Source organism: Chiloscyllium plagiosum, chromosome 24, assembly GCF_004010195.1.
Source record: "Chiloscyllium plagiosum isolate BGI_BamShark_2017 chromosome 24, ASM401019v2, whole genome shotgun sequence".
NCBI classification, from domain to species: Eukaryota; Metazoa; Chordata; class Chondrichthyes; order Orectolobiformes; family Hemiscylliidae; genus Chiloscyllium; species Chiloscyllium plagiosum.
In genome coordinates, this window is record NC_057733.1 from 5,421,392 (window position 1) to 5,434,728 (window position 13,337).

Sequence of the window (13,337 nt, forward strand, 5' to 3'; positions counted from 1 at the left end):
CTCTGCCTCTATTCCTAATGAAGGGCTTTTGCCTGAAATGTTGATTTTCCTGCTCCTCGGATGCTGCCTGACCTGCTGTGCTTTTCCAGCACCACTCTGATCTAAACAGAATTCCTGCAGGCCATTCAGCCCATAAAGTCCACACACCTCCTCAGACTATCTCACCAAGACCCACCCCCCTTCCTGAGCCCTGTATTTCCCATGGTTAACCCACCTAGCCTGCACTATGGGCAATTTAATATGGCCAATTCACCCTGACCTGCACATCTTTGGATTGTGGGGTTATGATCATGGTACAAAGCTGTATTGAAATGTTGCTTTGATAAATGACAGTGACAATGCATCCTCTTGCTGTAATACAACTCGGAAACTTTCATAATAATAGAAAAATGGTGCAGGGTTAAGGGGTGACGTCAGGGAGTGTCACTTGGTGAACTGCCCCTTCAGAGAGTTGGCGTAGAGATATCAGACCAAATGGCCTTCCTTTTGCATAGTAACCATTATGTGACTCTGTGGATTGTAAGTTTTCAATTGTGAACATAGCTTTGATTCATTTGAAAATTAACAGTAGTGCAAATGCCAGAAATCTAAAGTCTTTTTTCAAAAAAGGGTGCACTGAATCTGTCAGCATCTGTGGAGAGAGAAACAGAATTAACATTTCAGGTCTTTGTGATGGAAGGTCACGCACAAGAAAAGTTAACTCTGATTTGTATACAGTATTGGGGAATGTCACTAAAATATAATTCAGAGAAACAGGGAATAGATTTCTGCTTGCATGCTCCCTCCTGGTGAAACACTGACATTTATTTCTGTGATTGTACTGGCTCTCACACCATTTGGTCACTTTTTTTTTCTCAGAAAGAGCTTTATCTCATGGATCTTGAGACAGAGAAACAGTTGCAGGGGACACTGCAGGAGATCGGAATGCTGCAGGAAAGCATCGACTCAATCACGGTCAGTTGATTACTTTACGCCGTGCTCTGGCCAATGAAGGCAAACGTGCCAAATCGCTTCTTCACCCATCCAGGACTTCAACAAGTTTCCCACTCACACATGCCAGTCGCCAGTTAGGTGTAGGAATATCGCTGAAGCCAATACACTGACTGATTGTTGAGTGAAAGTGTGGTTTATGCTTTTTGTTTCCAGTGTACTTCTGGTAGAGCTCCATTGGGCACTAAAGGATGTCATTGTTGTCTGTGATTTATCAACAGTTCATACTGTCTACCACAGCATTGTAACTATGCTAGGTTCAGCTGTGAGATGAAGTGGATGAGGTGGGTACACTTACAACCTTTTAAAAGCAATCTAAAGATGTGCAGGTTAGGTGAATTGGCCGTGCTAAATTGCCCAGAGTGTTCAGGAATGTGTAGGTTAGTTGCATTAGTCAGGGGTAAATATAGGGTAGTAGGGAAATGGGTTTGGGTGGGTTACTCTTCGGAGGGTTGTGGTGGACTTGTTGGGCCAAATGGCCTGTTTCCAAACTGCAGGGATTCTGTGATTCTATGAAATGTGGACAGGTATGTGGATAGGAAAGGTTTGGGGATATGGGCCAAATGCAGGCAAATGGGACTAGTTTAGTTTCGGAAATCCATTTGTCCTGAATGAGTTGGGCCAAAGGTCCTGTTTCCTTGCTATACGACTCTGTAACCTCCTCAGAGTCACAGAGTGTTGGAATTTTTCAATCCTAGTTTCTGTTCCCTCCAAGTGATTAGGAGAAAGTGAGGACCGCACATGCTGAAGATGAGAGTCAAAAAGTGTGGTGCTGGAAAAGTACAGCAGGTCAGGCACCATCAGAGAAGCAGGACAGTCGACGTTTCGAGCATAGGATCCTCATCAGGAATTCTGATGAAGATCCTATGCTTGAAATGCTGACTCTCCTGCTCCTCGGATGCTGCCTGACCGGCTGTGCTGTTCCAGCACCACACTTCTCCATGTGATTGGCAATCAGAGGATTGCACCAAACGATGCTTCAGTTGTCCAGCTTTGTTGTAACACTTCTATCACTAATATGCGATCTCTGTGACTGTGTCAGGCAGCCTTATCAAAGCATCTTTTTCAGGTAGAAAGTGGTGGAAATACACATCGCTTTTCCATGAATGCTGCGGGAGCTCTCAGAGTAGAGATTGCTAGAGCTTTGTTAGATGAGGTTACCGAGCGATAGGAAGCTAAGGCATGTGAATGGAGTTAAGGTATAGGTCATTGAATTGAACGATGGTGCAGGTATTGAGGGACTGGAGGTGTCTACCTGTTACTCTATACAGAGAATTCAAGAATCCCAGTTTTTCCCAATTTTCTGAAATCAGCCTTTCATTCTCCAATCACACAATGGGCTGAGTCTCAAGTATTTTTGGAAAAGGGTCAGTTTTGGTAGATTAGCGAGCTTTCTAACTACATAGAGTCATAGAGATGTACAGCACAGAAACAGACCCTTCGGTCCAACTTGCCCATGCCAACCAGATATCCCAACCTAATTTAGTCCTTTTGCCAGCATTTAGCCCATATCCCTCCAAACCCTTCCTATTCATGTACCCATCCAGATACCTTTTAAATGTTGTAATTGTACCAGCCTCTACTACGTCCTTTGGCAGCTCATTCCATACACGTACCACCCTCTGCGTGAAAAAGTTGCTCCTCAGATCTCTTTTATATCTTTTCCCTCTCACCTTAAACCTATGCCCTCTCGTTCTGGACTCTCCTATCCGGGGGAAAAGACCTTGGCCCTTTATCCTATCCATGCCCCTCATGATTTTATAAACCTCTATAAGGTCACCCCTCAGCCTCTGATGCTCCAGTGAAAACAGCCCCAGCCTATTTAGCTCAAACCCTCCAAACCCAGCAATATCCTTGTAAAGCTTTTTTGAACTCTTTCAAGATTCATAACCCTTTTTCCTATAGCAGGGACACCAGAACTGAACGGAGTATTCCAAAAATGGCCTAACTAATATTCTCTTATCAAACTCCATCTTACCAAACTGGACTCATTAATTCCCTACCCCCACCCCAGTGATGCTTTTGTCACTCAATTCTAGCCCTGTCCTACCACATGATGTTCCCAGAACATTTTGCTACTGCTGGGATCTCTGGGAATGGCTGGCAGCCCGGGTGCTGGTGCCATCTCTAAAACAGCATTATGCCCTGAGGTGAGAATTGTCCGCAAAGCTGCTCTGCACAGTTCCTGACTTCTTGCCCAGATGTAACAGACGGAAAATTGGTCAGGGACATAGAGTTCCTGCTGGTTGGGGGGGGGCGGTGGACACCCGCCCCACCCCAGAGTGGAGGTTACAACACCAGACTGTGCCAGCTCTGGCCTGAGGTTGCCATCCTGGTCAGTGCAGTCTGGTGTAACCTGGGAAGAAGGTCAATGACCCTGTCCACTCCACCAACCTAAGTGCCACCACCTTCTCTCTCAGACCTGATACTCAAACTATCTTTGATTTTAAAAAGCCACTCCCACTAAAGATTGACCACTCTCTCCATTGCCTGCAGCGTCTTTCCCACTCAATCTCACCCAATCCTGACCCCTGACGCCACTAACCCCTGCATGCCCTGTGCACTGCTCACTCGCTCACATGGGACAGCTCTCCACCTGCACCAAACGTAAAGGCTGTGCCACCTCCTGTCATCCTGCTTAACACCTTTCTCATTCCAGGAGGAGAGTAGCCCCCAAATGGGACAGAAAGAGCCAAGCTGGGGGAGTGCTCCCTGACATTCACCCAGAGAGGGGGTAACCCTGACATTCAGTTCCTGAGAGTTTGTGGAGAGCACCATGACTGACCACCCTGAGTAGCTGACTGACTGTACCCAGGTCCCTGGACTAATCTCGGAGGCTAGTCTTATCTTACTCTGCTCTTGACTGAAGGCATCCCCTTTGAGTTGCCTGAGGACTGCTGGCAATCTCTGGTATTGTGTCTGTACTAAACGGTGAGCCTAGTGTTCCTGCCTGAGGGGCAAGGCACAGAAAGGCAAGGCAAGGTTGGGATGTTGTGAGCATCCAGCGAGACTCAAAGTGAGAGTGTGGGAGTGCAAAGAAAGTGAATGAAGAGCCTGGCACAGCAGCCTGGTCCATTCTAGGAGCTGACAGCATGTTCCTGAGCTCACAGTATCCTTGCTGTAGCTTCACAAAGTGACCTTATGCCTTGAAGTGCAGCATTAAAGGATCCTGAGATGTACCATGAGGGTTCGAGTCTTAGAATCCCAACAGTGTGGAAGCAGGTGATTCAGCCCATTAAATCCATACTAATTCCGCCCCCCCCCCAACCACAATTCCATCGCCGAAGAGCATCCCAACCTGAACCACCTGTAACCCTGCATTTTCCACGGCCAATTCACTGGACCTGCACATCTTTGGATTGTGGAAGGAAACCGGAGCACCCAGAGGACACCCACACAGAGAATGTGCAAATTCCACACAGACAGTCACCTGAGGCTGGAACTAAACCCGGGTCCCTGGCGCTGTGAGGCAGCAGTGCTAACCACGGAGCCACCGTGCCGTCCCTTACTGGAGGCTGGCACGTGCCAATGCCCTTGAATGTGGGATATGGTGTAGCCGTTTCCCATGTATCGAGTCCTGAGGAGTTAGTGCCGATGCCCACCATGGAGGCCTTTAGAGGGAGTGGTGAGCTGAGAGTGTCCAGAAACTGCTCTGACTTTGATCTGGAGAATTCTCCGCCTCTGGTTTGCTCTGAGTACAGGAAGATTTGTATGAATGAGGTGAGATGTGCAATTTTATAGTTGCATCAAGCAATAAACGCCCTGAATAGGCAGTTCACCGTAACTGTGCAGGTATAAGGCCTCAACGCTGGGAGTTACTAAGAGCACATTGCGAGTTATTCCCAATGTCAGGCTAGGCTTTGCTGGATTTCCCATGGGATTCTGCCACATTTCACATCTTTGCCCACATCATTCAGGCCCTATACAATTCCACCTGCTGCAGTTCATTGGGACAACTTAATTAAATGGTCAGCCCTTGTAACAGATCAGGTGCCTCTGAGTGTCGCTGGGTGAGGCCGGGGGATTGGAGGAATTGTTGCTTGGTGCACTAGGCAAGGAGTTGGTTTAAAACTCGTTCTGATCTCATCCCAGACAACAGCACAGCAAGTGGAATTGGAAATCACCAACAAATTTTCTGCCATGACTGAAGCCATCGAGGAGGCCCTGAAAGTGGTGATTGGTTTAATTGAGCGGGAACGGCAGACTCTCCTGAACCAGGGTAACTGCATCAGGACTCAGCTGGAGCAGAGGTGCCGTGAACTCCGTGAGAAGAAGCTGCAGTTGGAGATTCTAGCCAATAAGCATGACAGTTTCAGATTTGTGCAGGTAAACCCATTCATCACCATTCGCCCATGTACAGCACAATGGTTACACATTTAGTTCACTCACAAGAGTTTCGAACATATTTTAAAGCCCTTTTATTCAATTTAACAATGTAACCAGCAATATAATACATAGTCTGTCATCACAAAGCTTGACGCCGTCCTGATTTGGAAATATACCACCATTCCTTCACTGTCGCTGGGTCAAAACGCCTCATGGCATTGTGGGTGCACACACACCGCAGTAGTTCAAGAAAGTAGCTCAGCAGCCAGGATTTCCAGGATGGGCAATGAATGCTGGCCCAGCCTGTGAAGCCAATATCCCACGAATTGATAAAACAAAAAAGTAATTTAAGAGCAGGAGAATTCTCTCTGATGTCTTGGCCAAAACTTATCCCTCCACCAATTTCATAAATTGATTATTGGTCATTACCATGTTGCTGTTTGTGGGTTTGCTGGACACCAATTGGCTGCTGCTTTTCTGGCACTTCAAAAATACTTCATTGACAATAAGACGCTTTGGGATGTTCTGGGGTTGTAAAAGGTGTTGTATGAATGCAACTTCTTCATTCTTCTGGTTCTGTGTTTTCCCCTCAGGAATCCCTTTGTTTCAGTTCATCCTCTCAGGTCTCCGAGGTCCTGAAGTTAAAGACTGATCTACGTTCCAAACTGGCACGTGCCAGTGAAGCTGCCACTGAACTTTCCGCCCAGGTGAAGGAGTGTCTCCGCCGAGCTATGAAACGCAAACTGAAGAGCACAGATGTCAGAGGTCAGTGAATCTCAGAACAGGTCTGTTTGGAGAACGGAATCTACCCCCCCCCCCCAACTTGCTCCATGCTCCCAGTTCAGGAAATGTTGGTGAAATGTTTGGAGGGCGGGAGGTGTTGGTTACGTTCAGAATGTTTGTACGGAAGAGCCAACAATGACAGATAGCGAAAGATAGCAATCATCCTGCCCCTTGCTCATCATAAGATATGATGTGGGGGTGCCGGTGTTGGACTGGGGTGTACAAGTTAAAAATCACACAACACCAGGTTATAGTCCAACAGGTTTATTTGGAAGCACTAGCTTTCGGAGCGCTGTTTGTTCGTCAGGTAGCTGATGAAGGAGCGTCGCTCTGAAAGCTTGTACTTCCAAATAAAACTATTGGACTATAACCTGGTGTTGTATGATCTTTAACTTTATCATAAGATACGTCACACTCCAAGAACATGTAGTCCCTGGAAGGGATGAAACACCTTTTTAAGAAGCAAGGCCTATTTGAGGTAAAGGCAATCTGAGGAATTCCTCTTTGAACCTTATCTAGCCAACTGAGGCTGGACCAGGAGATTACTCTGGGACGTAATCATTTGATGTAGCTCCTTTCTTTTGTGTGGGGGATCCCTGTCCAGGATTCACTTTAACAACGTTTCTGCTCACCCGTTGCCTGGGACAACATTGCCCACAAGCCAATGGTGCACTGGTGGAGGTCATGTGATGACACCCCCAAAATGTAGCAATCACAGTTAGAAACCCTCCTTCTGCTTGTTTTGAAACCATCCAGATCTTGGGTTTTCCCAGGCAATAATTCCAAGTAAGCAGTTTCTGGCAATTTCTCCTTGCTCCAGTTCTGCTGTGTGTATTAATTAATTAATTAACCTTACCATCCTGTTAAAGCCTTGTCCACTTCTATGAACTCTGCCTCATCTTACCCCTTATCAAGGATGAAGTGTCCCAGCTACTTCAGCTTTTCCTCATAAATCAATCCATTAAGAGTTGGAGGAAACACCTCACTTGACTGTTCTCCTCCTTCTTGTCACATGATGATTCCTGGGACACATTTAAATGGAGGAAGTAATGCTTAATATCCTTCACTTTGCAGCTTTAGTTGAAAAAGAAACAGTGAGAAACAGAAATAGCTGTACAGACAGAGCCTACTTAGATTTGCTCATTACCTTTTATGACCTGATAAAATGTCACAACCAATAAAATGCTGGTAAAATGTAGATTTAGAAATTCGATGACACTGATTTACAGATACAAAATGGCTGCCAGAGTATCCAGTATGGCGGATGGTGGGAGCACACACATTCTGAGAGGGAAGTGAATCAACAGGCAGTCTTGGCCTCAAAACAGGAAGTTGTCAACTTTGGTACATTCTGGGGTGTCATCACATGACCTCTTGTCTCCATCTGCCCTAGCCCAATGCTTCTAGCACTGTCCCACCTGACATGATCAGCCTTGTGGGAAATTCTGTCCCATGGCAACGGGTGAGCAGAAACTTTGTTACAAGATTGTCATAGGTGAGGTGATGGCCTAGTAGTATTTTATCACTGGACTGTTAATCCAGAGACTCAGGAATGTTCTGGACATCTGGGTTCAAATGGTGGACGATGGAATTTGAATTCAGCTCAAAAACAAGGGATTAAGAGTCTAATAATGATCATGAATCCATTGTTTATAGGAAAGTCCATCTAGTTCACTAATGTCCTTTAGGGAAGGAAATTGCCATCCAACCTGGTCTGGCCTACAGCAGTGTGATTGACCCTTAATTACCCTCTGGGCAATTAGGGATGGGTAGTAAATGCTGGTCTAGATGCCTTCATCCTGTGAATGAATAATCAAAAAATTATAATGACTCTTGTTTATAAATTAACACAGAACACAGCAGTCTTCAAAGAGAATTTTTAAAAAACTCTCAATTTTTTAATTGCCCCCAACAACGTTTTCCCTTGCCTGTAGCAGTGCCTCAAATTTTATTTCCAGGAGAATCTAGTGCACTACGTTGCAGAAGGTTATCATTGGTGATTTTTCTGGTGAGCCCCAGAAACATTGACCAGGACAACAGTTGACACTAAAATAGCTGATATCGTGGACAGTGAGGAAGGTTATCAGAAATTACAGCTGAAACATGTGTTGCTGGAAAAGCGCAGCAGGTCAGGCAGCATCCAAGGAGCAGGAGAATCGACATTTCGGGCATAAGCCCTTCTTCAGAAATTACAGCAGGGTCTTGATCAGCTGGGGAAGTGGGCCAAGAAATGGCAAATGGAGTTTCATACAGATAAGTGTGAGGGCTTGTATTTTGGAAAGTCAAATCAAGGTAAAGGTTTCATGGTGAATGGTAGGGCCTTGAGGAGTGTAGTGGAACAGAGGGACCTTGGAGTTCAGGTGCACGGTTCTCTGAAAGTGGAGTCACATGTAGACAGCAGTGATGAAGGCTTTTGGCACATTTAGTAAGGGCATTGAGTATGGAAGTTGGGAAGTTATATTGCAGTTGTACAGGATGTTGGTGAGGCCTTATTGGAATATTGTGTTCAGTTTTGGTCACCTTGCTATAAGAAGGATGTTATTAAACTGGAAAGAGTGCAGAAAAAACTTAAAAGCATGTTGCCAAGACTCAAGGGTCTGAGTTATAGGGAGAGGTTGGACAAGCTAGGACTTTTTAATTTATGTGGGAGACTGAGGGGTGATCTTATACACCCCTATAAGATCATGAGAGACATGGATAGGGTGAATGCACTGTGTTTTTCCCATGGTTGGGGAATCTAGGGCATCAGTTTAAGGTTAGAGGGAAAGAATAGCAATTTTTTTAAGCAGAGAGTGGTATGTGTATGGAATGAGCTGCCAGTGGATGTGGTTGAAGCGGGTACATTAACAACATTTAAAAGTTATTGGGACAAATACATGGACAGGAAAGGTTTAGAAGGATATGGGTCAGGTGCAGGGAAATGGGGTTAGCGTGGATGGACATTTTGGTTGGCTTGGACCAGTCTGGGCCAAAGGGTCTGTCTCTGTGCTGTAGGACTCTACGACTCTATAACAAGAGAACACTCCTGTTCTTGCACACCTCTATGCAATCTTATATTTCCACTGGAGAGGGCAGGTGGCATCTTGGTTTACCCAGTGTCCTACAGAGTTGAGTACTACCCCATTACTGGGAGTGCCAGCTCTGTTCACAATTGTGGATTGAGGCTTGAACAAGACAAAAAGCTGCCCCAGGCCCTGAATTAAGGATCCCCAATACAAAAATAAACTCCACTCTTCCATCCCTTTTGTCATGTACAGGCCATGAGAAAACTGCTGAATTATCAGATGTGTCTCCACAAACCTCTCAGCATCCCCCAGAGGCCAAGGTTCGGAAAGGGCTTCGCCAATGTGAGTACCTCTTAGAGCTTGAACCAATCAGACAGCTCATGCACCTCCTTTAGGAGATAGACCCAGACCATGGCAATCTCTCTGAAACCTTTTCCTGTTAATGGGCCAGATATTTAAGTTCCTGATCAGCTAATTGAAAGTTTTTTTTTTGGTTTCCTGATTGGGGAAGATACATGAATTTGAATTTCTGTGGCATTTTTCACAACTTCAGGGCATCCCAAAAGCCTTTGCAGCTATAGGGATTATAATGAGGTCAGCCAGGGGGATATCCAGTCCATCTGATTCCGAATAGCACAGTGAACATTCAATTCCTCTGGTACCTCCTATTGTCAGTAAAGTATTATTCACAATCTCGCTAAGTGCTGTCAGCTTTATAAATTCAGGTTTAAAAATTTTTATGTAGACAAAGAAGTTACACATCATAGAATGAATAAATGTAAGAATGTTCAGTGTGCTATTCAGAGTATCCATTTGCTACTCAGGGTTCTACCATGTATCCATTTTACCTTCAGTCTGACCCCACTCCCAAATGGCTGCTTGGAACACCTTGTAAAATACTGCAAGGCACCCACCCCACTCTGAATACAATAAATACAAATAAATTTTAAAAATTGAAGAACTTGAATTTCTGAAAATGTGTTGCTGGAAAAGCACAGCAGGTCAGGCAGCACCCAAGGAACAGGAGAATCGATGTTTCGGGCATAAGCCCTTCTTCAGGAATCCTTCAGCATTTTCCAGCAACACATTTTCAGCTCTGATCTCCAGCATCTGCAGACCTCACTTTCTCCTCGAACTTGAATTTCTGCCATGTCTTCAGGAAGTCTCGACACTCTAAAGTGCTTTACAACCATCTTTAAAATGGAGTGACAGCTGTAATGGAGAGAATACGGTAGCCATTTTGTACACAGCAAGCGCTTATAACCAACGGTGTGGTAAATAACCAATCTGTTTCAGATGATGTTCGTTGAGGCACAGATATTTGCCAGGGCATCAGGCTAGAGGTTCCCTTCTCTCCTTTGAATAGCAGCAAGGGTTTATTTTACACCCTATCCGAGGGAGTCAAGTGTTAACGTTTCATTCAGAATTGGCACCTCCAACAGTGCGGCACCCCTTCAGCGGGACTTGGAATCTCAACTGAGATTTTGAATGAAAGACTCTCTGGAAACAAGCACCCACAATCTTCTGACCCATAAACGCGAGCATTTCCTTCAGGTAAAAGTGACTTACTTCTGCAAATATTGGATCGACTTATAGGGCATGCTTGCCAAGAAACATTTTAAAAAGGGTTACGTAATAAAAAATTGATTTATTCAAAGGACAATACAGCACAGGAATAGGCCCTTTGTCTCTCTGAGGCCGCGCCAATACATTTTGCCCTTGCAAACTAAAACTGTCTTCACTTTCAGGATCCGTATCCCGCCGTATGCTTCCTGTTCATGTATTTGTCCAGGTGTTCCCGCCATCTCCTCTGGCAGTGTGTTCCAGGCATTCACCACCCTTTTGGGGAAAACCTGCCTTGCATATCTATTTTAAACATTGCCCCCCACCCCCTTGCACCTTGAACCTGTGTCCCCTGGTAGTTGACCCTTCCATCCTGGGGAAAAAGCCCCATACTTTCCACTCTATCCACGCCATTCACAATCTGATCAACTTTTCTATCAGGCCACCCCCTCAATCTACTGGATTCCAGTGAAAACAAACCCAGTCTATCCAACCTTTCGTCACAGCTAAAATCCCCCATACCTAGGCAGCATCTTGGTTCACAGACCTTTTAAATGATTTCTCCCATGTGATCTCCTGCATACATATTCTTCTGTATGCTGATCAACTCTCAGTTATAAAGGATAGATTTCATCAATGTCCATTATATCAAGGATGAAGGATCTGAGGAAGAACGCAACCTTTAAGCAGGCCAGAATTTTCCATAACGTGAATATCTCTCTCTCTCTCAATGTTGGCAAAACTAAAGATCTGACCATTGACTTCAGAAAGAAAGACGGAAAACATGCCCCCATCCACATCATCTGAGCTGAGGTGGAGAGGGTGAAAAGTTCCTCAGGGTGACGTTAACTGACGACATGTGCTGATCTTCCCATGTAGATGTGAAGCCACAACAATATCACTCCCTCAAGCGGCTCAGGAAATTCGGCATGTCATAAGGAACCTCACCAACTTCAACAGCTGCACTATTGAAAGCATGCTGGCTGGGTGCATAATAGTGTGGTATGGCAACTGCTCTGCCCAGGACCATAAGAAAATACAGAAGGTGGTGTGCACAGCCCAGACCATCATGGAAGCCAACCTCCCATCCATGGACTCCATTTACATGGCTCGCTGGCGTGGAAAGGCTGCCAACATCATCAAAGAACCGTCCTACTTGGTAATGCTCTCCTACAACCTCTTCCATCAGGCAGAAGGTACAGAAGCTTGAACACATGCACCAGCAGGTTCAGGAATAGCTTCTTCCCAGCTGTTATTGGACTGATGACTGGATTCTCTCGCCTCAAAAAATGCTGATCTTGTTAACATGGATCTCACCTCGTTGCTTCTATCTAAGTCTCTTTGCTTACTATGAGCTGCCTGTGCTGTTGAACAAAGCGTTTCACTGTACTTTGGTACACGTGACAATAAATGATCAATCATTTCGTAAAACTTCTTGCAAAAATGGCTTGCTTCACAGTGGCTCCTTACCTCTGAGAGGTTTGTTCTCTTCACATGCCCCATCCTGCATTGCTGTCAAAAGCTATTGTCTTTACATGAACCAGTTCACCAGCTCTTATGCATTGGGGTCCACTAACCACACCATTAGCGGGAAAAAGGTAAGCTTTCAAATGATTAGCTAGTTCATTCAGATCAGTTAAACATGTCCTGGTCATCCTTGCAGCCAAATATTAAATACTGCAGGCTCCAACTCATAACAGATCTTGCAGCGATATGTTAAAAAGTAAGAAACACGTTGCCCACCCTCTCCTGCTAGGCCATACTCAGCTCGCTGGAGGCAGTGGGAGGAATTTCATGGGATACACAACAGCACAAACCTTTTACCTGCATCTGTCTACATTGAATCTTTTACTCTGATTGGCAATCCTCAATCCTGAAGAAGAGCTTATGCCCGAAACGTCGATTCTCCTGCTCCTCGGATGCTGCCTGGCCTGCTGTGTTTTTCCAGCACCACATTTTTCAACTCTGGTCTCCAGCATCTGCAGTCCTCACTTTCTCCTAATCCTCCATACCTCCACCCTAAAGACAAAGTTACCTCTACCCCACCCTCCGCATTTCTAATTGCCTAGTCTCTGATTTAAGGGATCTTTGTGAGACCCTTAAGTCAAAGAAAAATGGTAGCACAGTGGCTCAGTGTAGCACTGCTGCCTAACAGCACCAGAGACCCAGGTTTGATTCCACCCTCAGGTGACTGTGTGGAGCTTGCACATTCTCCGTGTCTGTGTGGGATTCCTCCGGGTGCTCCAGTTTCCTCCCATAGTCCAAAGATGTGCAGGTCAGGTGGATTGGCCATGCTAAATTGTCCATCGTGTTCTGGGATGTGCAGACTAGGTGGGTTAGTCATTAGATTAGATTACTAGATTACTTTAGATTAGATTAGATTACTTTACAGTGTGGAAACAGGCCCTTCACCGCCCCGCCGAAGTCATGGGAAATGCAGGGTTACAGGGAAAGGGAGGAGGGGTGGATTGCTCTTCAGAAGGCCAGTGTAGACCCGATGGGCCAAATGGCTTACTTCCATATTGTAGGGATTCTATGAAAACCCATAATTGTTGATGGCCCTTCTGGAGGTCACAACAAGCTTACACTGATGGAAATAAAGGAGTGCACTTCCCCAGACTGGGAATCTGTGTCATTCGCTTTGGGATTAGATTAGATTAGATTAGATTA

The 13,337-nt window shown here is 45.4% G+C and overlaps 1 protein-coding gene across 1 annotated transcript in view; it reads left to right on the forward strand.

Moving 5' to 3' along the window:
* The window catches only part of LOC122562000 (E3 ubiquitin/ISG15 ligase TRIM25-like), a 19,816-nt gene that overhangs the window by 2,808 nt on the left and 3,671 nt on the right, over positions 1–13,337 (forward strand). Inside the window, exons 2-5 of the mRNA XM_043714368.1 lie at positions 859–954; positions 5,083–5,316; positions 5,910–6,081; positions 9,357–9,446. Of these exons, the coding sequence (XP_043570303.1) occupies positions 859–954; positions 5,083–5,316; positions 5,910–6,081; positions 9,357–9,446 (592 nt within the window). The remainder of the gene's footprint in view (positions 1–858; positions 955–5,082; positions 5,317–5,909; positions 6,082–9,356; positions 9,447–13,337) is intronic.